The sequence below is a fragment of the Parambassis ranga genome, chromosome 22 (assembly GCF_900634625.1).
Source record: "Parambassis ranga chromosome 22, fParRan2.1, whole genome shotgun sequence".
Lineage (NCBI taxonomy): Eukaryota > Metazoa > Chordata > Actinopteri > Ambassidae > Parambassis > Parambassis ranga.
Genome location: NC_041042.1, coordinates 14,307,944 through 14,335,564, shown reverse-complemented (window position 1 = coordinate 14,335,564; position 27,621 = coordinate 14,307,944). Strand labels below are relative to the sequence as shown.

The window sequence follows — 27,621 nt, the reverse complement described above, 5'->3', positions numbered from 1 at the left end:
ATGTTTTGATAAGATAAATAGCTTCCATTTGTTTTCTTGCTCTTTTCAGGACTTTTCCAGACACCATTATCCAAAGCTCATGTTTCTGGCATCACTGGTATGTGTGGAACAAGCACAACCCTCTGCCTGATTCAAGACCCTTACAGTGCCCAAGCACATCTCTCCCTCTCCCCTGTTCCGTCTTTGATGAGATGAATTGGTTCCAGTTGTTTTCTTTTGGGTTTCCCTGGCAGTTTTATCTGAAGTTCAGTGTTTCACTGAAATCTCTGTTTGTGCTGCATTCCTTCTTTACAGAGCACCTTCCAGTCATGACATCACAACGGGTGTATCACACCACCATTCGGTGGTGGGTGTTGGCAATCATGGCATTGGAATGTCTGTGACTCAAGGAGGTGGGACAACGATCTGGTTGGCTAATTGCTTTGTCCCTTGACATTTGTGGAAAATAAGCTGAGTGCCATTTCAAACAATGACCAGTCAACTCTGACCTTCGATGGGAGGCAAATTGCTCATGTACACATCACAACATTGTGGCACGCCAACTATTACAACATTCTCAGAACAATCATTGCATTTAGAACAATAAGCCCCCAGAGGAATGTCCAGTGTACAGAAACATTTTCTTAAGGTCTATACACACAGATTAGTGGTATCAAAACCCAGTCTGGAACCAGAATAACTGAAAAGCATGATCCCTACTTCCTACTTTTGATGGCAAACGTATGGTCCCCATGGGATGAAAGCATCTGACTTTGATTATTTACTAGCTTTTCATGGAGTGTCATGAAATTTGGTACAGAGTTTTCATGAGTCATAATGCCTCTGGGCACATCTGGATCAAAGTCTTCTGAGGACTCCCTGAGGATAACTGCCCACTGGGGCCCTCCTCTGACATCTGCATACCTTTAAAGGTTTTTGATCAGATTCCTTAGGTGACATAATCGGAGTAGCATATCATACATATAGGTTCAATAAAGCCTGTCCAATAAAGACCATTTTAAGGTTGGGGGTTTTATTTTTCATTTTTACCAGCAATTCTATGGTTCATAAAACAACAAAAAAGAGAATACATTAGAAATGAACTAAAGATATGAATTAGCATGCTTCACTGCTTGGCCATGCAGCAGAGATAGTTCCCTTGGAAATTTATGAAATTCACTTGCATGTTGAGGTATGATGAGACAAGGTAAAACTCCAATGACAAGTCAACCTGGAATGATTGGTCATGGTTAGCCTGGGAATGTCCAGAATATGCTCGCTGCCAAAGGAAGAATTTACAATGTGCCACACTGACCACAGACTTCCTGTTTGGATCCTTCTCCTTGTTGTCATGACAACACTAATGCCAGATATGTGATTCAGTGCTGAGCTTCTAACATCATACATGTCAGTCACAGTTTAATCCATGCTGGGTTAATAACCCTAAAATGTTAAGGTATTTAAAAAAAGAGCAGATAAAATATAAGGAGGGAGTTGGTGACATATGTGTGTGTGAGGTAAAAAGAATCATAAAGAATGTAGAATGTACAAAAGGGGGTTAACATTTTTAAAACATCTTTATTTAAACTTCAGACAAAAGCAACAAATAACATGAGGCATGAACAATGAGGGTGGAAGAAAGAAAGAAAGAAAGAAAGAAAGAAAGAAAGAAAGAAAGAAAGAAAGAAAGAAAGAAGTAGATGGAGGAAAGAAAACCATGCCATTACAATAATGATCAGAATTTGCATCAAATCTTAGCCTTCAAGTCTCCTCTGCACAGAGGACGTACATCAAAATAAAAGTCTTTTCTCTACATCTCCCAGGCATAATTTCAAAATAAAAGTCCTTCATGGCTTCTCTCCGTGCTTGATGCTTCACAGGTCAGCATCTCTTTGCATAGAGCCAAAAAGTTATAAGCCAGAGACTTTAACAGTTCATTTTAAATACTGGTGGGGTAAAAAAGTCTCCTTGGAATTGAGTGTGTATTTGTGTGTGTGACCATGGCAGTGAAACATCAGCCTGTTAATTAGCTGTATCTTCTATATAACATCGTGATTGTCAGGTTGGACACAGAAATACGATTCACCTTCTTCTCTTGTGTCACACAAACATCTAACATAATTTACCCCCCTGTCCCGAGCCACACAGTGGCACAGCAATACAACCCAACCGTGTTTTATCTATAATGGCTTCTCATTATCTTTTAATACACAGTCAGACAGATTTACAATGGATAAAGAGCAGAATTGGAGATCCTAAAGGCCTTACAGCATCTAAGACCTCCTTTAGAATAGCTGGTGTGTGTGAGTGTGTGTACAGTAAGTGACAGTAAAAGGAGGTATATACCAGTAATTTTGAAGCCATTGAGGACAAGAGCTGTCCCATTCCTAATTAAAGAGTTATACAAGCGGACACATAAACACGCAATCCCTATGGCAACAGCATATAAACAGCCCGAGCTATGCAACATAGTCTCTTAAAACACACTCCTCTATCAGTGATTTATAAGCAAACACACACTCCTACACACAGTGAGGGCAGTGTATAAACACACACGCACCTGTCCCCGTGAGTGCAGCACAGTAAATATTAAGAGCTCAAAGGTTTCACCAAAAAAAAAAACTCACAAAGTGGTATCTAACATGCAAAATGTTTGAAGTTCGTGTTATTTAAAGGCTTTAAGATATGGACGTTCATTTGTAGTGGTCGAAATGTTACTTGAAATATTCAGCATAAACACATCTTGCCAGTTTGCAAGTTGGATACCACAAGAACCTTTTTCTTCTAATTTTAGGTGACCCATTAGGAGGCATCCTTAGTGGTGTGTGTGTGTGTGTCTAGGGCGAGGGGTAGAACATACATAACATTTTTGGCACAACAACAAGAACTAACACGCTGTTCATAAAGAACATGAGGAAACAGAAAAGATGACATCTTTGTTCTACAAACAAATAAAACAGAATTTAAATGTTACCTTATCATATACCGTTGCAGATCTGTGTCAAGCCCTTTCTATACACACTTCTACTTATTAAATATGGCATAAAAATCAGGGTTTAGCAAAAAAAATAAAGTTAAACATACAGCGGTATGTTGCATGAGACTGGCAGGAACAACTTACAGATTATAGGCACATGGATTCCATTATCATAAACATTATCGGTGGAAATGTGTGGGCAACTCTTCCAGAGAGTTAGATATGGCTGGCAGCATGCATCAGTGTGTATGCATACGTAACTGGATTGAATTAAAACAGGCCTACAGAACATTAAAGTCCAGAGAGAGTCCAGAGGCTGGAGCACTGATAGTGCTGCTCTAATAATAGAGAGACTCAGGGCTGCGCAGTGAATTTAACTCCCTCATGGAAATGTGATGCACCACGCCAGTGATGGCATGCAGTAGCACAGACTGGCCACAGAGAGGAGGTGCTGCAACAACCACTGGAGCTGTTACATGACCTCCTCCCCCCTAAAGGGCCTGAAGTTTTAACAACTTCCTTTACAAGAAACACAGTGACAAGCTGCACAGGCAGCAGCTTTCTGAAGGCAGTGTCTGCTGACTGTTTGGTGACTGTGAGTTGTCAATGGCACAGTGTCCTTATCTTTACATCTTCCTGTTTCTCCAACTTAAAGAGTCTATTTGTGTAGCTGACAGACTATCCGTCAGTCCACATTTAGCATGGCAACAAAAAAAGGATTGTCTCCTGGCAGGATTGTCAGTAGAAAATTCACAATAACAATGACATTATTTTACAGTGAACTCAGCTTTTTCTTGATTCCTGTTCGAGCTTATCAAACACTTCTCCATCCATCACCGCCTTTGCTGTCTCATATGGAGTGAGGAGCTGGAGGCAGAGGCAGCGTTTATCTGTGTGAATACAGATGCATTTTTTTTTCTTTTGCACCACACACAGTATATAGTACTGGTTCACGGTCACACACACACAAACACACAAAACTCCATTTCGAGTCATCATAAGACAGAATCCTTGCTCTGTTTTTACATCCACGTGATCCAGGATGCATGAATCCCAAAGGGTCCTCAATCATGTGGTTCATGTGTGTTTTCCAGAAAGAGAGGCCCAGGAGTTCCAAGGAAGGAGATTTATGCCGATAGGTCAGATATGACCAGTTTTTCCATTTTATTCCCAATCTCTCCAGGGACTTGAAGTTCCTCAGATTCGTAGTCATCGTCAAATGACCTGTGAGCAAAAACACATTCAAAACAAAACTCTTACCAAACCTTTTTACTTGAAAAACTGCATTTTGTGACTGTGTGTCATACCCTTCGTGTAGCTGTTCATTTGCCGTCTCTTCTGCCACCAGTATCTCATACTCCTCTGCCGCATATTTATCCCAGTCAGACGGCTCTGGACCTTCACTATCAACGTCCTGGAGGAGTTTTACACAAAATAAAGAAAAAGACTTTAAGAAAAGGAGAGCAAGGAGCTTTGTGTGGTATCTAAGATGCATCAAAACCAAGAGGTCCATTTGAAATTATTAAATGCAAAATTTTGCACCTTTTGCACAGCAAATGGGTCTCTCTGTTCATGGTCCAGATATTTCTCCAGGTTGAAGAAGGTGTCAAAGAATATGTGGGCCATCCGGCAGCGCTTTAGATCTCCCAGGGTTATCTTACCTGCAGAAAAATCATGCATATGTAATAAGGCACACCTACAATAATGTGTTGCATTTTTATAAAGTAGAAGAATCTGATGCTGACCTGAGCTCTCGGGTTTGACCAGGTCGAGCATCTGGCACAGCAAGTCCTGGAAGGGCAGAGGTTCGATGCCCATCCTCTCCATCCTCTGACACTGCTCCTCATAGAAATACTCCAACTCAAACATGGACAGGACACCATCACCATCCATGTCCATGCAACGGAACCAGTACTCTATACTGGAAGGACAATGGACAAAAGTAGATTTACACACACAAGAGAAACAGCTGAGGAACTGAAGCAGAAATAGAGATAAAGAAATTGATCGCTGTCGTCCGACTGGGACGCTGAATATTTATTAGACACATGCAGTGACACAAAATGCTCAATCATGCAAATCAGAGCGACTCTTTGTTACCTGGTGGGATTTTTCTTGTCTTCCTCAGATATGAGGAACCAAACAAACTCAGCGTAGCTCATCCTGCCTTCCCTCTGCACAGCGTTACCCCTGGAAACAAGACACAGAGCCATTCACATTTAATACTGCTATTATGGTGAGTCATCTTCTGTTCTGTGTGTGCTTCCACTTACCGAGTAACGGCCCCTGAAAACAATCTCTCAATGATTCTGCTCGAGGATGCTGTCAGAATGAGAAAAATTAACAGATGAATACTGAATTTTACATCAGACAAGAAGTATTTCAGCCTCAGATTATGTTCAGCTCTTACCGTGGTCGTTGTACCTCGCCAGGTCTTTGGGGTCAATGTAGAGGTCATGATCGGTGTCCAACTCCCAAAACTTGCAGTAGATGACGTAGAAGTGTTCATAAGAGAAGTAGTCAGTTATCTGGTTAATGTCATCCTCTTCTTCTAGCAGGGCCAGAGTTTGGAGGAAGTTGCTCCTGCGTAGCTCCATCATGGTGATTCGACCCGTCCATGATCGGTTCACCACATAGAATATCCGCTGGATCACCTAAGACAGAGAAGCAGTGTCTTAAAGCACACAATGGAAAACACCATGCACTCTGTCCCCTGAAACACAACACTCAGGCTCAGTAAAGAGTGGATTAGCAATCATTTCCTGGTACATGGACCTCTGTTTGGGTGGGGGAAGGGTGACGGGGGGGGGGGGGGGGCAGACATGTAGAGGGTCTACATGTACTGGGCTGTAGTTAGGGCATCAGTGTTTCCGTGATGTCATGGCACACTGACGCACCACTGCACCGGTTTCTCTGAAGACAAACCTTCGACTTCTGGAGCACATGTTGCAGCTGTCCCCGTCCACATTCAGAGGCACACATGCACACGCTCTAATGTTACACAGCTGATGTGCACAGCAGTCACTTTGCTGACATGTTAGGAGGAAGATATTAATATTAAATGCTGATATGATTGTGGTACATGGGTGTTCAGACCTTAGAGAAAAATCCAAAATTGACTTGATAATGACTCAGATCAGGATGGATCTCAAATTACACATGTTGGACACTTTTATCTAATACTCATATTTTACAGAATGTTTTGCATGAAAAATACACAGCACTAATAACCAGGACAGCTAACATCATTTTTCATGCCATTTACCGTTGTTATGTAGCGTGAATGGAATTCAGGTGCATCCTTCAGAAATGTGAGCCCTGAATGTGTATCCACTATGTCCTAATTAAACAAAAAGAAAAAAAAACATAATTAATACAAATTCATATCCAAGAATATATATTTACATCTGATTGATTGAAACATTTACCTGTAATAAAGGAATGAAGTCTTCCTGTTCCAGGTAGTTACAGCCAGGTTTAGCTAGCATGTAAACAAACCTTGATGCATCATCATGACAGCTGTGCAACAACCTGCAGGAGGAAGAGGAGGAAGAGGAGGAGGAGGAGGAAGAGGAGAAGCTTAATATTAGAACCTGATTATAGTTATAATATTGTAATGGCTGAAGTGGTTTGTCTTACTTCCTCCAGGTTGCGATGAATGAATGAACAGAGACGAAGCCGGTCCTCTCACCACCTGCTGCGTAAAACATAGGGGCCTTCCAGTAAAGTGGACACCCGCATGCCTGAACAGAAACACAAGTAACGCCACTGTTACCTTACCCTGAAAAACATGTGTCCTACAGTCTCTGGTCCCACTGCTTAGGAAGCAGTGGCAGCCAAAATAGGAACAGTACCAAAGTTATTCTACTGATAATAAGCAGCTTAATTATCTTCATCTTATTGCATTTGTGTATTAATCTTCTGACCTTTGCAATCTTGCCCATTTCATAAATGTCCGCCTTCTCTTCCTCAAACTCGGTGAAGGCTGCTTCGATGGCAGTGATGGCTGCATCATGGTTGGCACCTAGGCCCAGGGCAGGGAGCCCACGGGGGTAGTAGAACCTGGGAATGTTAACAGCAGGGGGAGGAGGGGTGACTATGACCGGTGCTGGGGGAGGGCTGGGTGAGCGGGGTGTGGGGACTGGTGCTGCTGTGGCTGCGGCAGGGGCTGGTGGAGGTGTTCCTGGTTTCTTTTCTGGTTTGGGCTGGACCTGAAAAGAGAGAAGGGAGATCATGTGTGGGAAAGGTGCCGCACAGGGTTGGGTTTTCTGCTGGTAACCTGATAGTTTTGCACTTTTAAAATTCAACTAGTCAAGCTAAAAGCCTAAAAACTCACCTCATTTTCCTGATTTTATAGTATGTAAATAATCATATTGAATACTTTCCCCAGAAACAAGACACAACTACACACTAGTAGATTTAAAAGGCCATGTAAAGGATGTGGTGGAAACTCCCAGTGAGTCATAAACATACGTACAAACAACAAGGCGCTTGCTTGGCAACCCGTTAGTCACTTCATCAGGCAGGCGGTCAAGGTGGCACAAAACAGGAAGACTATGTGGAGCTAACTGACAGTCTCTGGCACCTTAACTGAATGGTAATAAAGCAAAAATAAAACGGCACACATGGGAAAGTTGTACTGTATTTATGTTGGCAAGATCAAGCTCCAATATGTGTACATGTGTTTGCACATCAACACAGAACATTGGCATCCTGTGACCTCTGATTTTCACTTTTTTTTTTTTCAAAACTCAGTGCAGGAAAAAAAAAAACTGCGATCCAACTCACAGGCAAAAAAATGCATCCACACACTCAGTCATCATCGTACTTACATACATGGTCTACATCACAAGACACCAATTTAGACTATCATGAATGACAATGTCAAATCCGATACCCATTTGCTGCTGTTCGGGGGGGAAATGGAAAGCTAAAGGATTCGAATGAAGAGAAATAAAAACACTAAAGTCAAAACTACGTGTCTTCCAGGAGGAGCTCCCTGGCGTCTCCTCTCGGGCCTCCATACTGTGTGTATTGAGCAGGACAGCTGTAGCAGTCCTCTCCTTCTCACCGTTCATTCTATCACTCTATTCCTGCGCCTCCTGCCCTATTAATACTCTGCTGGTATCTGCCTCAAAATAGTTTGTCGTCCATGGCATGTCACTCTGTGTGTAGGAGAGCAACAGGGTGCATCTACTGTATGTGTGTATATATTATATTAACACCATTATGTGTGTATGTGTAGAAAACATATGTGCATGTAATAAATACAAAAAAATGTACAAATGTAAGAGTTTTTATATTTGTATGTGCACCCTGTCCACCCTGCCTGTTGAACTGACTGACCTGTTGCTGCTGGTAGGATTTGAGTCGCTTCTTGAACCGTGAGGGGAGGACAAAGTCACACCCCCTGGCCAGAAAGGCCAGCTCCCCTCTCAGGTCTGGGTCCAGCCGTAACGACGTCTCCTTGATCATCATGGTGGGGGCCGAGACTCGGAACCCCCCACCAGAAACGGCCACCGATGCGGCTATTGACACGGCGACTACACAGATTACAGATGAACCAACCAAACAACAAGCAGTGATGGGCTGTACGGCAATGAGGAAGCCTACTTAACAGCTTTAGAATCCAGGAACCAAGATAATATCCAGCATGTGCGTGGTTTGATGCAAAATGTCTTCACCCTCTCCTCCAAACTCCACTTGTGTTCACACACTCCCCAAGCTGTGTCCTGCACAGCTATAATCCAGCAGCGCGTCTGTGTAAAGAGATGTTCCTTATTCGTCTTGTGCTACAGTGCAGGACAGCAGGTTGAAGCATGGTACCGGGCTGTTTTACAGCCAAACATGATCCCAAATGGCTACTTCTCTCTGGGGAAGAAACCCTCTACTGTGCCCCTGTCAGCTCTGGATGTATGTATTCGGTGCAGCCTCAGTGGTGCCTTCTGCTCCAAGCTGAGCTCTGACAAACTGAACAGAGAAACATGAGCCATGCCATGGACTGGCAATACACACACACACACACACACACATCACAAACCGGCTGTCCTGAGTATTGGGGGTGGTGGGTGGGGAGGGGGGGGGGTGGTGCAACCAACGTTGCATATCTGTGTGTAGTGTTTTGCTGCTCCTTAGTTCCTGCCTTTGACTAAAGTTAGCCAGTGGGAAGTTGCAACTCAAAGTGACTATAATAATTTAACTGGAGACAGGAAGCTTCACTTGGTGAGTGGGTAGGACAATTAAGCTGAAATGTGTTCATAGAGGTAATTTGGGATGTAGTGATGAATCAGCAGGCAAAGCACCTGTTGTTATATCCGTTGACGTACAGTATTTCCTCTGGACTAGCTCAGAGACCATTCCCCTTTGAACATTAAAATACACGACTCTTGATTAAACAATATCTGTTGTTTGTTTAATTTTATTACATGTAGCTGCACATAGATTCTTGGAAATAAATATGTAAACTTATGTGGATATGTGGGAATTAACAGTGAGTATAAATAGATTACGTCTTGAACGTGGCCTTCATTTGCCAGGGCGCCTCAAATCTTTTTCTCCCAGCTCTGCCAGGCCAGCCTAGAAGCTCTTCAGTGCCAGGCGAGCCGGACACAGAGGGGGGATCCCTTAGGGGAGCCAGGCCTCGCTCTAAGAATCCTCCAAGACTGAGTTAAAACCAAATGTTTGCACATCTTATCCTGCATAATAACTGCTGAATGTCAAAGAAAAAACCTTCACATATTTCACATTCTAATGGCGCAGTTAACGCAGATTCCACATCTTGTGTTTCAGAGCAACACAGACGGAGAATCTAGTGCCCTCTAGTGCTATATTGGGCTGGATGATTATATAGAACCTCACATTTAAGTAGAGACATACGGACACACAAACCCTCACTGCTCCAGGAGGTAAACTTTCCAGGATCCAAGAAAATGTATGTTCCAGCTCTTTAATAGCTTTTAAAAAAATATAATTTGCCCCCCACAACAGCAACAGTGTGTAACTTTAATGCTGGTCCTGTGTTTTATTCCATAATATCAATATTTTCTGTTTATTTTCAGTCTGTTTGACACCATGTGATCTGCTCAGTGCTCGTCTGTGTGAGCGGCTTTCCAGTAAAATAAGTGAGTCACCTTGAGTTTTAGGGTAACTCCTCTCAGCTCCCTGTGCGCCCTACATAATACTTTGGAACAACTGGACTCTGTACTTTAGCCAAGGTTACATACCGATCCCACACATTCACACATTGTCTTCTTTCTAGCCACTTCTCACCTCCATGCTGCAGAGGGGACCATTATACAATCACTATCTCCTGTCAGTCATGAAGATTCTTACCGAGCCTCTCTCATCCCTCACGAATCCCTCCACCCTCCCTTTCTTTATTTCATTATCTCCTTTCATCTCTGTCTGATCACTGCATGTTAGTTCCCACCGCTTCCTCTGCATGACCTCATCAACGGCGGCAAGGCACTTGTGATATCATAAATCTCCCTATAAAGAGATATGTGTGCGCACGGAAGTGTGAGTGTGTAAAGGGAGCCAGAACAGATGCCAGCGGGCAGCTGTGTGCTCTTTTCCTGTCTGACTGACAGTCCGTGTAACCCTGTCCTCTTCCAGAGTCGCTCTGCTTGGTCCTAAAACCGCCCTCTTATTACTGATTTTTATTTTTATTTTTAAATCTCTCTCATCCTTGGCAAACATTTGTCATTTGACATAAAACTCATCACTTCAAAACAGAACAAAAACAGCTAATTTACCAAGCAGTTTAGACTGTGTGGGAGCCAACTGAAAGATCCTGACATGTGGATAATACAGTATGTAGGAGAGGACTGTGATCAAGTGACAGAAGAGTGTCACCAGGACAAACTGTACCCTCTGGGAGGGATACAGAAGGTCAGCAGTAATGTAAAAGCATTAAATGATTAGACTACCAACGTAGCAACATAGAATTTTAGTATATTTGGGAATCTATTATCTATTTATCTCTCTCTCTCTCTCTCTGTATATATATATATAGTGATAAAGCTACATCCTAAAGTGGCCATAAAAACTACAGGTTTATTCACAATTTATTATTTAAAAATAGTGTTTCATAGTCCAATGTGCTGTGCTTTAGACAAATTGATATATAAGGCAAGATTAAATTTAAAATCTTAGTCTAAAATGTGAATTGCTTATTAATGGGTATCATGCCAATCCCTTGGATTATTTTACAATACTTTGGAAGCTGGAAGGGAGCACAGAGGGCCTGATGGAAGTTTAACGGAAAGAAGAGGCAGAGCGACAGGTGTGTTTGTGTGCTGAGTGTTATGTCTACAAGAGCCTTCCTCCACCCACCGCTCCAACCCCGCTGCTACAGAAGCAGGTGAGTCAGCAGCCTTCACGGCATTGATCAAATAAATACACAAAGGGGAGCACAGAGGGTCAGCTGTTCAACAACTGCCACCTTTATCCAACTGTTACATAAACATTTGACATGCACACATGCCCCCCCCCCCCCCACCCCCAGGGCCTAATTAGTGCACATGCTAACATACATGTGTCTAATTATCGGGCCATATTATTTGTGTGTGGGTGTGTGTATGTGTACTGGATTCACTTAACAGGAACTGCTTCCTCCAGTCTTTCAGAGCTGTTGAATAGTGTGAACATAACAACTTCCTAAACACACACACACACACAGCACACACACCTGCTCTATGAAACAGGCTGTCTGCTGTGAGTAAAATTATCTGTGTAAATATAGCCACCGATTTCATGTTTATTTCTGCTGCAATATCCAGGCAGACTCCACACACATGATGTATACAACACATGCAAAATATGAATAAAAATTGAATTTAACAGATTTTGCAAGTAAATGTATAATCAGACTTTATTTATTTGCTGATTTTGATGTAATAATAACAAAATTCTTATTGTTATGGTATTAATTCTTAAACCAAACTGCCCACTGGTACAAATTAACTTCAACCCCACATCATAAGAAACAGGCTGCACCCCCTCCCCATCCATGTGATTATACGCACATTCACTTTAGACCAGGCCTGCCAAATGCCATCTCCATGGTGATAACCCTTTCCCTGGATTGAGTTGTGGGAGGAATGCTCTCAGAGCTACCGTGCCAACAGTGGGAAACACAGTTCACATCGCTGTTCCATTCTTTATTCTCACTTCCTCTCAAGAAGGACACACACAAACACACAAAGGTACCTTGGGAACCACATCTCTAAACTTGGAAGAATGAAGTGAGTTCAAGTGCTGCTTCCGTGATAGATGAAGTGGATCAGTGCCGGCTACGGTCTACCTCACATCCGAACCAGAGGAGGACAACATGGGAGCAGTTAAAAACACAGCTGCTCAGAATGGAAGCAAAGACTGTCCTGTAATAATAATAATGCATTCAAAATATATAACTACAGCCATTAAAAGTGCAGCGTCTGTTGTTTACACTACAAATAAGTGGTTTGCAAAGTAACATGAATGCCAGGACTCACTCCTTCCTCTCACACTGCTTCTCATGTTCCAGCTCACATTCTTCCAATAGTGCATATTGCTGTCATCTCTTCCCCCAGGTAAACACACACCCAGCTGTCAAGAGGATGTAAAAAAAATCATGACATCTGGACATTGTACCTAGTGTGGGCACTATTTTATTCAGCAATTTCTGCTAGAGTACCTCTTCTGGAGTCTCAAAGCCTGTCACTACTTCACTGGCTGTCGGTCCTTTGACCACCAGGAACAGCCCACAAGACCTTATATTTGTATTTACCAATAATGCAATACTGTCCTCTACCTCACCTCTGAATTATGCATGTAAAACATTAATCTGGCGTTTTATGGTAATGAACATCTGCCTCAATAATTACAGCTAAAGGATATGAAAAGATTTACCGGTCTTATGTGTCATTTTACCGCCTATTTCTGGGAGGGTCGCCAGGCTACACCCCTATAAAAACTGCACAGTGAATCATCCCCTCACCCGGAACAGCAGCCTGTCAACATCTAATGTTTAATAACAACAAGCCTTCATTGGTATTTTATATTTATACACATGGCTACCATGGCAAGTTTTGCATTACTTCTACCATTGCTATCTTAGGATTTAGAGTAAGTGAGCTAATCCTACATCAGCAATAGTGTTGGGCCGTGGCCTGGAGCTGCTGCAGCAGCGAGGGAGCTGTCACTAGAGTGCACTAAGAGACTTCAAACAGCCAATGGCAGAGCAGAGCAGCTCCTCTTTCCCCTCTTTTTTTCAAATAGGGGAGTAAAGATAGACAGGAATGTTGGCAGGAGGTGTTATGTCAGTATGAAAAAGTGGTCACTGCACAAGGCACTGGCTACTTTGCTGCAGTCTTGCAATATTAATAAACATGTGTCAACACTAGTCCAGCATGTGCTGCATGTGGCATAACCCTGAAAGCACCAAAAGTTATATTCTTCTATTTATAATTTGTCACTGCAGAACCTGTTTTTCCTGCACTTAACAGCACTACAAACTGCTTAAAATGGAAGAGCATGTACAACACAACATGGGAAATGAAACAAACAGTTAAGTTCACACATCATCCTGCAGATGGAGCTCTACATCCTTTTCATTTCAATGAACAGGAGCAATGATAGCTCTGCAGGCCAACACAATACTTCACGGTACAGTTGTGCCTGAGAGTCAGTAGAGGGAAGCAGCTCTCTTCTTCTCGTCTGAACTGTCCGTCATTAAGCCTCTCAATCTGACTGTGCACCTGACAGAAGATGCTGGAAAATGCTTCAATTAAAGTGCAATAACCAATCTATACCACACATCACCGACTTCATCGCTCTGAACTCTGAACAAAGCCAGAGAGTACATCCTGGTGTGTTTGATTCAATAAAAAAAAACAACAGCACTGTTTGGGTGGAGCTGGGTGAGGGTGAGTTCAAAGAGAAAATAAGAGCAGAGGGTGGGTGGGGAATTAATAAGTAGACTGGAAGGAGATGGGTGGGGGGTGGGTGGGTGACACCCAAGCTTCAATCAAGCCATGATGTTCTGGAACATTGGCAAACTCTTTCACATGGAAACAAAGGCACACATGCATGCTCAAACACACACACACACACACAAAACCAGCAGCCACACCCACATCAACAGACTCTGAAATAAACCTATTAAAAACAAACATCCATCTGGTCTCCCCTGGTGCTATAATACTGTGAGGGAGATCCCTGACCAATCAGCCAATTGTGTTGCGCAACTGATATTTCTGGGGAAGGGGAGTCCCACCACCTACCTACTGCTATATAAACATGTTGTGGTGGTTGCCATGGAGACCCAGAGGGAGGCCAAAGGAGGTATGCAGTAGTGACTCCCACTGAGCTAAAGAAAATTTTTTAGGGGAAAAAGTGCAGTTGCAAAAAAAAAAAAAAAGACATAAAAGTCAGGTTTGCATATGTGTGAGTTTGTGTGTGTATGTGTTTAAGCAACACTTTACAGTGCAAACAGAACTTGGATGAGCATGCACTGGGAGTGGTGGATTATGATGTCACTCGCTGTGTGTATGTGTGTGCAGATATCACCCAGACAAATGTGTTAAATTAATGCATTCCACCAGTTCAAAGTGTGATTGTTTGGATGTGCGTATCAAAGGGCAGGGCAGGGAATATTCTCCAGGCAACACATGGATGAATTGTATTGGAAAACTCCTCACACACATGGCAACCCGGAGCCTTGTCTGGGAGTGCATTGTATGGGTGTATAAATGAATGCATTCATCTGTGTGCTTGTGCACCTTGGTTGAGACGGGCTTCTTTCCGCGCTTGGCCGAGGTTCCTGCTGTGACCTTATTTCCTGTGGAAGCAGCCTGAGGAATGATGTCATCCTTTGCCGACCCAGAGTCAACAACTGTGAGCTACAGACCCCCACCACTAACCCCGTCCCCACCACTCTCGTTCCTCTATATGCTCTTCTTTTCTAATTCTCTGTTTCTCCAGGGCAGCTACCCTGCTGTCAGAAACAGACGCTCATTCATCCAGCTTCCTTGTCTTCTTGTTATTCCTCTTTTATCTCTATCCTTCAGTTTATCACTCCTTGAATCCTCCTTTCATGTCTCCCTGAGCTACAAAAGCTGCAGATTTCTGTCTTAAAGGTCAACAGTTCGTTTTCCTCTCCTGGTTAAAAATATAGAAACACAAAGAGAAACACTCTGAGCTAAATTGTAGCACTCATCTCTTAAACATTCTAATGAAGGCTGTGACTAACAGGAGGTAATGCACTGTTATGTCAGATGTGACTGCCGCCCTGTTTTTACCCTGCTCCACAGTCTTATCTATTAACAACACAGCTTTATCACAATGAGGAGGCATCTGAGATCCTGTGCTGCAACCATCCTCAGGTGGTGTCCACAAGCTCCGTCACAGCTGTCAGGATATTTTTATTTTACTATTAGTGACAGTCAGATCCCTTTGTATGAGTTAATTTCATACCACAGCAGGATATATTTGCAGCGGTGACATTATTGAGTGCATGGACACTTTCCAAATGGTGTACGTGTTTATTTGCACATATTTGCATGAGAGTGAGATCTGATCACAAGTGGTCACTGAAGACGCAATGGGGCATGTGAGACAATTTAATTATAAACTCCACTTGTGCATTCACTGAATGCTCAACTTTGTATGCTGTACATTACCTAACCAGACACATTTTTCCCGCTCATGGTATTTGATTGGGTTTAATGGACCTGTGAAAAGATGCTCAGTTCTTTGACAAAAAACACAGTGTTGTCACACTGCTGCTACAGAAAGACATGCTGCAGAGAATGTTCCAATTATAAATTATACCCAGAGAATCTTAGCCACAGTTTTTTTTCTATTCTCTCGACACATAACGCTTATCTGACCAGTGCTGGTGTACCTTAGCAACATGTCTAGAGCAGTTGGCAAAACCACTCGAATCAGCAGTGGGTTAATTAAGCCATCAAATTGGCAGCTCTGGATAAAGCTAGGAGTGTGTGTGTCTATAAATCCTGTCACCATCGGCTGCACTGACACAACCCCACTAAAACAAAAACATACAGGTCACATTTAAGTACAGGGGAAAACACTCCCGCATATCTCTTCTTATCATTCCCAAAAAATACACAGAGGAAAAAGAGAGAGTTTCCACAACCACTCTCAGCATCATTTACAGACTGTTGTGGCCTTGTCTCTGATTTATGTCAGCTAGCTTCTCTGTCGCCATGGAGATTAATGGGTACGTTCTGACAGGTGCAGAAAGCCCTGTATTAGTCTGTCAGCAGCAGAATCAACAATAAACACGTGTCAAGCAGAGATGAGGATGCTACTGCTCGAGGCCAGTGTCATCCCAGAGGGCTTAGCAGAACTTCCCATCAAAGCCACGGCAGTGCCAAGCGAAACACAGCCACAAATGTCCAAGGTGGAGTGTCTAAGTAGCTCAGAGCACAAGGGCATTTGCTCGCTTGTGTTGGAGCAGGGCATGCCTCGTTTGCAGACTGATTGGCAGTTTAATGTGTAACTGAGGCAGGGGGGGGTGGGTTTGGCGCTGAGGGATATTAGCATAATTCCCAGAGTGCCAGAATCGGTATTGGGTGTCAGGAAGCTATTCCCAAACTCAGCTGTGACCCACAGTAGCACTGGGTCAATTTATCCACGGGCCAACAAACAGACACACACACACACACGGTGCAACACACATACAACTGGGACTCCTACAAATTCATCTATATCTATACACACATGCATGGACACATGTAAACGCACAGACAGATAAAGTCCTGAACATGTTAAGAAGGCTTTGCTGCACATAGACATGCACATACGTGGGTCCATTTCCACTGTGGCGACAGTGAGTCTGTTAGCGGGATGCCATAGTACAGAGGGGTGGACAGATTTAGGCCTCCCTCACACCTAGCTTTGCCAGGGGTGGAAAGGGGGGGTTGTAGAGTAACGATACCGTTAACACTTGGTGTGCCAACAACCCTGCCCTGCCCCCCATTTTGCTCCTGCTGTGCTCCAATCAGCACCTCTCATTTGGTTTCTCTGCTCTTTACACAGCAACAACTGTTATTCACCTCTCCCAAAATAACACGGCAGCCAATCACAGGGCAGAAGGAGAAGTGGTGGTCAACACAGACTTACTCCTTGACCGCCAGGTAAAAGAGGAACGCTAAGATGTAAAACAAAAGTGGGAACAATGGAAAAAAAATGAAAGAAATATGAAGCATGGAAAGAAATATGTGGGTGGAAAAGAATAGGAGAAAAGGAAAGAGGGATGGAAAGACAGACAGTGGATAGAGGAGGAAGGAGATTGTGTAATGATGTGTTCATCTGCTGGCTGTTCTGTTCTGACTGTGCCAGCTACCATGGTAACCTCATAAATAGGTGCCCTACATATTAGCAGGGCATAAGGTTACACAGCTCAGTAAATAAACACACACAAACAGCCATTGGAGAGAGTGGTGAGAGGAAGGATGGATGGCCGGAGACGAGAAAGATAAAAGTCCCACAGTGAAAGTCAAGGACAGAGGGCAAAAACAACATTACTGACTTGATAGATACTCTGTGTTGGTGTTAATGTGTGTTTGTCTGTCATGCATAATTGCTTAAATCCACAATATGCTGCTAAACACCCGTATGAGAGACAGACTGTGAGGTAACCCCCCGTTTTGAGATTATTATGCACACACACACGAAAACACACGCTCCAGTTCCCTCTGTAGCACAACCCAAAATTACCTTTAAGTACTCCCCTGTGAGAAAGGCACGGCCAACCCACACACACATTCACGTAAACACAGGACAAAACACAAGTTATAAACCAGGAAAAGTCAACAAAGAGCCACTCCTAGCACAATGAGCTGCTCAAAATTCACAGCGTTTTCTATTCAAGCCCATAGAGAGAAACTGTATCGGCTTATTCATCACAGTTAATTAATACTTATCATCACAGCCCATCAATTACAGCTGCATCAGCGCCGTCATGTCACTGCAACACAATCCTCACTTGGGCATTTTAAATGACAAGTGTTTGCAGCAATAGAGGCTGACCTTCAAACAGTCTTTTTTTTCCAGCCTAATGCTGTCACTCAGCCTGTCTGGTCCCTGTATGTCTGTCACCTCGTCAGTCACTGTCAGACTGCCTGTCTGACTCTGTTGCTATGTGCAACTATAGCAAACATGAATAACTCAAAGCTGCACAGCATGCGAGAGACACAGACTGGCAGTAGCTTTGCATGGTACCATACTCCAAATACCATCAATGATTGTCAACATGACAGTTGCTAATGAGAGTTTTTGTCCACCAGCCACAAAGACTATTATCGTAAGTCTGCTGTAATACTGTGTAACACTGTGTGCATTGTTCAGTAAATGCCTGTCTATGCCTACATTAGATTATGCATTTGCGATGCGACTTACCCTGATCACCTCTGGAGTCTGCTGGATGAGGAGCGTTGAACCAGCATCTCGTGCAGCTGGAGCAGGTTCATTAGCAGCTTCTCGTAAGGTAATAGGAGCTGGAGCTTCGGGTGTCATCACAGGTAACACAGATTCATCTACAGGTGTGAAGGAATGCAAGCTTGTAGGTGCAGGTGTTACAGGGGCAGGGATGGGATTTGGATCAGCCTCATCTGATCCAGAAGCTTCTGTGATTTTATCTGTGGCCTCAGCTGTAGGCAGAACTTTGGGGGCAGGTTCAGGTGTGGGTTTAGATACAGGTTCATCTGTAGCCTTGTACTCAGCTTCAAATACTGCAGGTGTGGGTGCTGGTGCAGGTATGGGTGCTGGTGCTGGTGCTGGTGCAGGTGCAGGTGAAACCACTGATGAAACTGCCAAGGTGTGTTTTATTGGTATGGCTGGGGCTACATCTGTTTGCATGGATGGTGCAGTGGGAGCAGCTGGCGGATTTGTGCTCTCCACGGGGCTTTCAGCACTGCCAGTGGTGGCCAGTGTATCCTGCAGGAGCCTCATTACCTCCCGCTCTCTCCCACTGTTCCTCTCAGCACTCCCAGTGCTCCCTGCCCCAGAATCCACCAGCTCTTGAGCAAAACTCTCAATACTCTCAAGAATTCTCAGCAAGAGTGCTCCATCCTCCTCCTCTCCTGCTACAGTTTCATTGCTGTCTCTCTGGGGAGGAGTTCTGGAGCTAACACCGTTCATGGTTATTTGGCTGGCTGGCTTCTGGACCTGGAACTGGGCCATTTTGGGCTGAGCAGTGGACTCTTTGGAGAGGATCCCTTGGCCTAATTCTCTCTTCCGGGTCTTGGCTGGAAGGGGAGGCTCTATGTTTCTGGGGTGGCTCATACTCTGAGACAAATTCTCCAAGTCCATCAGCAGCTTGTCAATGTCATCATTCCTGTGTGTGGCAGCTTTGGGCGCTGTTAGCGATCCAGAGGAAGGCCAACTGGGGCTGTAGCCTGAGCTGGCTGGCAAAGTATTTGAAACGTTATGGAGTGTATGTGAATGAGTAGAGTGTAGGTGTTGCCCCAGCATAGTCCCATTTTTGTTTTGGGCTGTGTTCACCCCTCGAGTTGGCGAGATTTGTTCAGGTATCTTTTCCACATCTGCCTCCTCTTCCTCAATATAAAGAGCCTCCATTGGTGATGCTGGAGGGGTGTGTGTGTATGGTGGGGTTGGGGATGCACGAAGAGGGGAGGGGGAGTGTGTTGGAGAGGAGCTGGATGAAGAGCATGTAATAGATGGGGGAGAGAGAGTGTGTTGTGTGATAGAAGAAGAATGTGGATACTGCAGTCCATTAGTAAGTGGAGCAGCTCTGGGCTGGGTTGAGCTCTGGACTGATGTGGTATGGCTAAAATCTGATTTCAAAGATGAGGATGAAGAGGAGGGGGTAGAAGATGCAGAGTGCGAAACAGTCTTTGTGATTGGGGGTGACTGCACCACATCTTCATAGCGGGGAGGTTGCTCGTTGCCAAATATTGGTGAGTAAGGTCCTTGTTGGATGGAGTGCAGAGTGTTAACCAGCTCAGCCAGATCACTGTGCCCACTTCCAGGTGCACCCTGCCCACTGCCTCCTAGACCTCCGATCCCCTCCAGCTCCAGGGGCAGCCTCTTTAGATAGGAGCTGAGACGGGTCATCACAGCCCGATACACACTGTCAGGACTTGCACTTCCATCCTCCGGCCCTCCCCCAGCTTTGCGCCTGATGCACTGCTTGATAATATCAGTGCATTTCTTCAGATCCTCAGAACATTTAAGCAAGATGTCGAGGCAGGCACGGATATCCTCCCCTCCTGCTCCCCCAGCCTCTGCTCGGGTCTTCTCCAGCAGACGGGCAATAAGGTTCTCCTCTCCTAGGGTGTTGCGGTACAGGGCGGCCACTGTGTTCAAACTTTGGTCCAAAGACCCAATGCTAGACAGGCTGCTTGCTGAGCCACCACACATTTTGGTGATGGCTGATAATGTGCTTGTGCTCCCCTTTAGCTTTGTCTCCTCTAGCCCTGTTCCTTTCCCCAGCACGTACGGTGGCAGGTTCTCATCATTAGAAGTAGCCATGCCGTTTGTCATGCCATTAGTTGTTGCATTTGTGGTAAGACTAGAGCTGAAGTGTCCGTAGATGATCTCCAGGTCGGTGGAGCGACGACTAAATGAGTCAGGACGGACTTTACGACCTTTACGGTAGGTGACATGGCTGGAAGAGGAGAGGCGGAGCTTATCAAAAGAAAACTCCTTGAGCTTACCACTGGCGAGGTTGATGGCCTCTTCAGTAATGTCCTTCAGACTGCCAGAAGAGCTCAAGTTCCCAGTTGAACCTCCAGTACTTGGAGCTTTTTTACCACGCCATGTGGGGCTGTCCTCCCCTAAAGACAAATTTCCACTGCTGCTTGCCCGCTCTAGTCCGCTATTATGAGTGTTATCCATGTTAAGTTTACCATGATTAGAAAGTTGCTGAGTGACCATGTTACGCGAGTGCACAGGTGAGCTGCTGAGGTCACTGTATGTGGGATCAGGGCCACAAAGCAGCTCGGAGCAGGTGCCACGATGTGCAACAGTACAGTCGAGGCCCTGGGACAGCGCCCCACATGGACCCGAACAATAGTGCACAGCATGCGAGTGAGCGCGCCGGTCCACTACAACACTGTTGTAACAGCTCACACTGCTCACAACTACACGGTAGGCTGCTGCCATGGTGACCAGTTCTCCTCAGGGCATAGAAGGGTCAAAAATGATATCACAAACCAAACTTTTAATCCTACTTGTTAGAAAAGATGTTTAAACTCCTTTAGTCGTGAGAGAAAAACAATCACATCACAAGTCTTTTTAACTGCATAGTGACAATTCTTCTCAAAGGCTGGCAAAAAAAAAGGCAATCAGCGCCCAAAAAGAAATACCAACAACAGTCGATTTCCTTTCATGCTTTTAAAGCCTTTAACTGTCTTGCAGAAGCAAAGAATTCCTTGTCTGAGATTTCTGGGGCTCTTAATAACAGCTGTAAGGTTCCTCCTCTCTCCACAGGCACCTTCTCCGTTTCCTCTCTAGCAGCAGCTCATTAGCCACTAATGATAGCCATGGAGTATGGTGACAGCGGAAGATCCAGCTGGGCCATCACCCATCCCTCCAAAGAAAGAGCCCCAGGGGCCTAATCCAAGGCCAGCGAGGCCTTAACATTGCCCTAGCCTGGGCTCATCCCCTGGGCAATGACACGTAGGAAGAAGCCTCTTTTTTTTCTGACGGAGCTGAGGACCATTCAGTGATTCCAACACAGCTGCAGAATGGCAGGGGACTGATCACAGATGGCCGACTGCCGCTTTCACTCTGTGAGCGTGAGTCTGGATCTCTCTCACTCCCGTACTCTCTCGCTCACCCCTTCCGTCTCCCGCTGTCAGCCATGTGTCAGAGGGAGTGTGTGTTTCTGACAGGAGGGCACCACCTGCGAGGCAGCAAAGGAGGGGGGGGGGGGCACAGAAGGGAGGGTGAGAAAGTGGAGAAGGAAAAACAGAGAAAGAGAAAGTTAATCATTCCGACAGTTATCAAGAGGTGGATAATTGAGTATTTGAGTATATCTGTGTGTGCATGCACCAGATACTACAACCTCCAGCCACCATCAAGCTGATATTAATCATCAAAACCACATTTTAATTCCGACAACGTTTCTCAAACACATACACACACATCACATTCACATCCAGATCAAAAGGAGGAGAGCAAGTTCGGAGGGTTAAACAGGCAGAGTGGTAAAAAAGACACGACTCCCTGTTTCGTCACAGCAGATCTACAAAGAGTGTTCTTTAACCCTGCTGAGAAATCACGACTCTTAAAAAAAAGAGAGGCAGGTGTGCTGAGGGGGGAACACCTGTTGCTTTCATGTCCCCATTCCTGTCTGAGCACCAATTCTATATTATGTTAACAAAAAGCAATAAAGCTTCATGTCTGAAAAGGCTTTATTTTACAGCAAAGGGAGGGTAAAAACTGAAAAAAAAACTGATATATATGCTGTAACCTTGAACTTGATAAGGAGCCAAAATAAATACTGGGTCTGAAAAAATCTAAAGAACCAGACATTTGCCTCAGCACTGTATGTCTGGCTCCTTTCCCATGTAAACAGATTTAACCACTGCTCTGCCTGTGCCAAGCCAGCAACTTTCATCTACATATGATGAGTGTACAGAGGAGACACGTCTGTTAGAAACAATGCTAGTGTTCACTGACTGGGTCCATCCAAAGGATTTAAAGGTCACATGTTGAGTGAAATAAATTGGAGCACCCACCTTCGTCTACATCTCTCTCTCTCCGTTAGGTTTAGATCTCTTTGTCTTTTAGCTTCTACCTCCAGTACACCACCTTTTTGCTTCTCCTCACTTCCCCTCCCACTCCAGTAGCACAACACATTTCTCCAATGTGTGCCCTCCTACACATATATGCCTATAGACTGTATACATACTCATAAACTGAGAGCACTAGCACAGCCACAGCCACAGTCTAGCCTCCACTTATATTCCATATAATAAAGACAGACTGCTAGACAAACTAGAGAGCTGTATTTATATAGCCGATAGGTACATTAGTTCAGGAGTTTTGAAACAAAGAACACAAAAATGACGCACTGAGGAGGTGCATGAATTGTGAATTGTAGCGGGTTCTCAAGGAAATCAAGGAGATGGAGTTTCCAAGTTAAAAGTGTGAAAAAGAGCGAATGACAAGAGTCGGAGGAATGATTGGTGGGCTGGTGGGTGGGGGACAGCGCCTGGCGAAGCGGAGCGGCACCTGGAAAAACAACAATTAAGACGGTGTATGGAAAAAACAGGCGTTCATCTCTTCTCTCTGTCTCACTCTCACTCCATGCAAACACAAGCACAACAGCTGGATGCTGCTGAATCAGACTCTGGAGCAGGAAATTACACTTCCTGGCAAGCTGCACTTGAAATGTGGACAGACAGTAAGAAGTAGACTATTATAGGATAGTCATCTCTCTCTCTCACACACACACACACACACACACACACACACACACTCCACCTCCTCCATCTTTACTGTGCACACTTTAAATATCTGTGTGTATATCTTTGTAAATGACTGCCTCACAAACTGATACTAAGCATGGAAGCAAACTCCACGGGTGTTTATAACACTGAACAGACACACACACACATTCACCCACACTTTAATGTCCACACATGCTTCACTGACACATACTGCAGAAAAAGATGATTCACTATAGTGAACACTGCCCTGCCCTGATTCAGAGGTAGCTAAGTGTTTTTTTTCCCCCTCTTCTGGACATATTTTATGGCCGAGTTAACTGAGAATGCGTGTAGGTATCAGCTTTCAGTTTAACGTCAACAAGCCAGAGTTTAAAGCCAAAATCCAGGCATGGAAAAATGTGGGTTTATTTTTAAGGTGTCTTGGACATTTTGAGATAAAAAATGTGACAGAAAGTAAAAATGTGAACTTTTTTCACAATCAAACTTCAGTCAAAGTACAAAGTGAAGAGTTCCTCCAAGCACAATAACACAATTTACAGTGGAATTCTTATCCGTGGCCCTTCTCCTTTATGCTTCCTCTTTCTTTCAGAGGTTGTGTGAATGCATTCAAGCAGAACAAGTACAAAGTAGTAGACTCAGGTCCTTGTGTCACTTTGTGAGAGCACTAGAAGTTATTTGTGACACCTCTCCCCTTCCCATTCTCTCTGTAATTCTTCCTCCGTCTTCCTCCATCTAAAAAAAAGTCCAGTTCCTTAAACCTGACCTTCACCAGGAAGCAGTAAATCACTGGAGGCCACTTCTGTCACACCCTACACTAAAAGTATGTGTGTGCATGTGTGCATCAGCAAGCGGGCACAGAAGTTGTGTGTCGGTGTTGTTTGCCGTGCATGTGCATGCCTGTCAATGGGTGCACACAGCAAGGGGCCAAGGGGGCCCTCCCAGGGGGAAATGGGTCTTTGTGAACAAGAAGGCCTAAAGAGGAACCCCAAACATAGCGGACAGGTCTATACTAGCCCACTCATTGTACACACACACATCCTGATGCACAAGTTCAGCTTTGCTGCTGAGAACACACAGAGAACAGAGCTCAGCTATGCCATGCACATACTAAACAGAGCTGCTGTGTCTGTGGGTATTTACTTCTGCCCTACAATGGGAGACAACAGCAGCAACAAGAGAGGGATTACAGGGCTTTATGCAACATAACTTTCCACTGAGAAACACACACTCACAAAGAAACAGACAAATCCATGCACAGTGTGAGACATGCAAGCACGTCAATAAAAAAATGTCATTAACAAACGCTCCGATTTCGTTAATTATTTGAAAAGTCGATTTCCTTTCTTCTCATTCTTATTTTCCGCCTTCACCTCCTTTCTCTCACACTTTGATCTTTGCAAATGTCCGAAGGAGTAGCTGTAGCTCTGACCCACTTCTCTGCCTCTGTCTGTAATCCTCACATGAATTATTGACTCTGACTTCGCCTGTTCGAATGCGCACACGCACATAAAGTAGACATTCAAAAACTCATTCGAACTTATTCTGAGGCAAAGTTGGTTCATCAGCTCCGCATCAGTCAGCTGTAGCTGTCATTTTCTGGTGGGAAGACAAAAGGTGCAGACTGATAGATAACGCTCTCTGGCAGGCAGCTCCAGCCACATTTCGATTATCATTACTTTTAGCTGCAACGAGAAAAAGGAGAAAGATGGCCTGTCTGAAAGTCGGACCATCGACAGTAGTCTCATTTATGATGGTTAAAAAAAAGACTTTAAAGTTCAACTTGCAAAATAATGTTCATAAATATGTCAAAAGTCTGTAGTTATTATTCAACATTTGTAAGATAAATCTATATAAAATGTTCGGGTTGCATGCTCTTATTTAACCAAGTGCATTGCACGAGTACTTGTGCTGTCATCTAAATCTACACTAATAACTTAAAGTACAAGCTTTCGTGTCATATTAAGTTTAACACAGCATTAGGTTTCTGTTGATTGTGCACGATGCATATGGCCATTAGTTTTAGAAGCAGGAAGAAGAAGAAGAAAAAAAAAGGTCCTGCTGCTGTCACGAGCTGCTATGCAGACCAGATGTTTGTATACAAGCCAATACACAGACAGAGGGAGAATCAGAGGGATACATAATACAATAATAGATTAAGAGGTTGAGATGTATGTGTTCTGAGCCTTTAAGTAGAAACAGTAGAAAGCAGAGATTACCTTTTTATTCATGCATGCAAAACACAAAATGTCCTTAAATTACAGAGGACAAGCACAGAGGCTCCGCGGCAAATTTATAATGTAATATAACTTAAAAGAGCAAACAGGAAAAGGTGTAGAGAGTTAGTTATCAAAACTGTATGATTGATTATGCACAGGAGTAAAACTCTGTGTGTGTGTGTGTGTCTGGCAAAGACTTTGGGGGTTCTCTTGTTATGTCTGCCAAAATTATTGTCTGGATGAGACCCAGCCTGACAGCACAAATCACTGCACTGTGGAGAAACTCACACACACACACCCACACACAGAGCTGTAGAGATAAAACTACATCTGCAGGCTTGGCAGAGAGCGCGTCCCAGAATTAAAGAACCGGTCTTTATAGGTCAGGGCTGCATGCAGGTAGGTCCTGTTAGGGGGGACGAGTTTCTCTGTGAGGGCATATTTACTGTCAACAGAGCAGACATTTGGGGCAAACAGATGATTGATTTATGTTGGCATGCATTCATCCATGTTATATAACAGATGTTGATCAAGCTGTTTGCCATGACTTTATCTCACGAGACATAAATATCTGATCGCTTTGGTGGACATGGTAACATCAATTTATAACTACCAACAGCTCTTTGACTGCTCTACACGTCTAGAATCGGAGGTATTTTTTATTGATGCTAACAGCCCTGAGTGTGGCTGGAGGTATTTCTTTCAGGCAGCATATACAACAACTTTTTTACCAGAAAACTCTGCAAGAAAGTAAAGAAATAGAAAGGCGTCAGTATAGAACTAGCAGCTGCATGTATGAGTTGAGGGCATGGTTGTTATAAGAAGGAGACGAAGCTCAGCTACAGGTGTTCTTCCACTGCAGGAACTCAGGTCATTTTAGTGCACCTGCACTTCTGCGCACTGCAAGATGATGACACTGAATAAATAGTACAGCAAAGATTAACCATTGATTCTCCAGATGTTTCCGCATCTTTCACATCTCTATGGGGAGTGGGCTACATGAAAAGCTCAGCACTTCATTTGACACAACAGGGACTCTCCGCACAGCAACAGCTACAGGACACATGGACAAACACACACATAAACACAATACCGCCCCTTAGGGAAGCAGTTGAGGCCAGAGAAGAGGATGTTTTTGTGTTTCTGAGCAGATGAGGGAAAACGGTGACTCACATCTTTTCTTATCCTTAGATGTTTCCTGGTTAAAACAGCTTGACCTTATAAGGCTAACACACACTGTCTTTATCACACATACACACACACAAAAGCACACACAGATCGTGCTGTTCCACTGCAGAGGGCAGAAAAAACATGCCGTACATACACACCACTGTAGGCCACATGAGATGATAATGATGAAAGCTGGCACCAGCATCACAACATTAAACCCTCCAGAACACATTCACACACTTTTCTGCGTGTAATCACACAAACACAACAGACTGCAAATACCAATATAAACATCTGACACACTTCTCTGTACCACACATAAGCACACACACACACACACACATCTGTCCATCCTGCCTCGCCTACAGCTCGTTATGACCCTGTCTCTGCATTGCCACTAATTTAAAAAACACATTCTGGATGATGTCATGGTTTTGGCTGTATTCTGCTAATGCACGCAGTCGCACAAATCAGACAGTAGACAAGCACACACTCTGGCAGCCAGAGAAGACAAAGGACACACACACAAATAAATCTAGTGTAATGTGCAAAGACAGCTGACCTGGATTCAGATTATTCCTGCTACCACCTACATCCCAGACCCAGAGGCAACCAGCTTACAACAACCACAAAACACCAGACAGCCCACCACACACACACACACACACACACACACTGCCATTCACACACAAACCTGAGGAGAAAAAGTGGAGAAGAAAAAGTTTGAAGTTTGAGGCAGAAGGGTTTAAATCGGTCAGTAGTCAGTGTCTGTGGCATCTCAATAGATCTTTAATACACACTATTTGGTCTAACAGCATTTGCCGGATATGTGAAGGGAGTGTGGAAATGC

The 27,621-nt window shown here is 44.1% G+C and overlaps 1 protein-coding gene across 4 annotated transcripts in view; it reads right to left on the bottom strand.

Annotated features, from left to right (window-relative positions):
• Window positions 1-1,537: 1,537 nt before the first annotated feature.
• Window positions 1,538-27,621, bottom strand: part of ppp2r3a (protein phosphatase 2, regulatory subunit B'', alpha) — a 44,449-nt gene continuing 18,365 nt past the window's right edge. For 2 of the 4 annotated variants that reach the window (XM_028394805.1, XM_028394807.1), the window contains exons 2-13: window positions 18,365-21,833; window positions 6,883-7,167; window positions 6,596-6,699; window positions 6,385-6,487; window positions 6,222-6,296; window positions 5,367-5,610; window positions 5,230-5,278; window positions 5,057-5,146; window positions 4,702-4,877; window positions 4,499-4,617; window positions 4,264-4,370; window positions 1,538-4,180 (exon numbers count right to left, since the gene is read on the bottom strand). In XM_028394805.1, the coding sequence (XP_028250606.1) occupies window positions 4,084-4,180; window positions 4,264-4,370; window positions 4,499-4,617; window positions 4,702-4,877; window positions 5,057-5,146; window positions 5,230-5,278; window positions 5,367-5,610; window positions 6,222-6,296; window positions 6,385-6,487; window positions 6,596-6,699; window positions 6,883-7,167; window positions 18,365-21,091 (4,176 nt within the window). In that variant the 5' untranslated portion in view covers window positions 21,092-21,833 and the 3' untranslated portion in view covers window positions 1,538-4,083. Of the gene's footprint in view, window positions 4,181-4,263; window positions 4,371-4,498; window positions 4,618-4,701; window positions 4,878-5,056; window positions 5,147-5,229; window positions 5,279-5,366; window positions 5,611-6,221; window positions 6,297-6,384; window positions 6,488-6,595; window positions 6,700-6,882; window positions 7,168-7,788; window positions 8,246-8,302; window positions 8,973-18,364; window positions 21,834-27,621 lie in introns of those variants that run through there. The other 2 variants (XM_028394808.1, XM_028394809.1) reach the window with 2 other exon arrangements.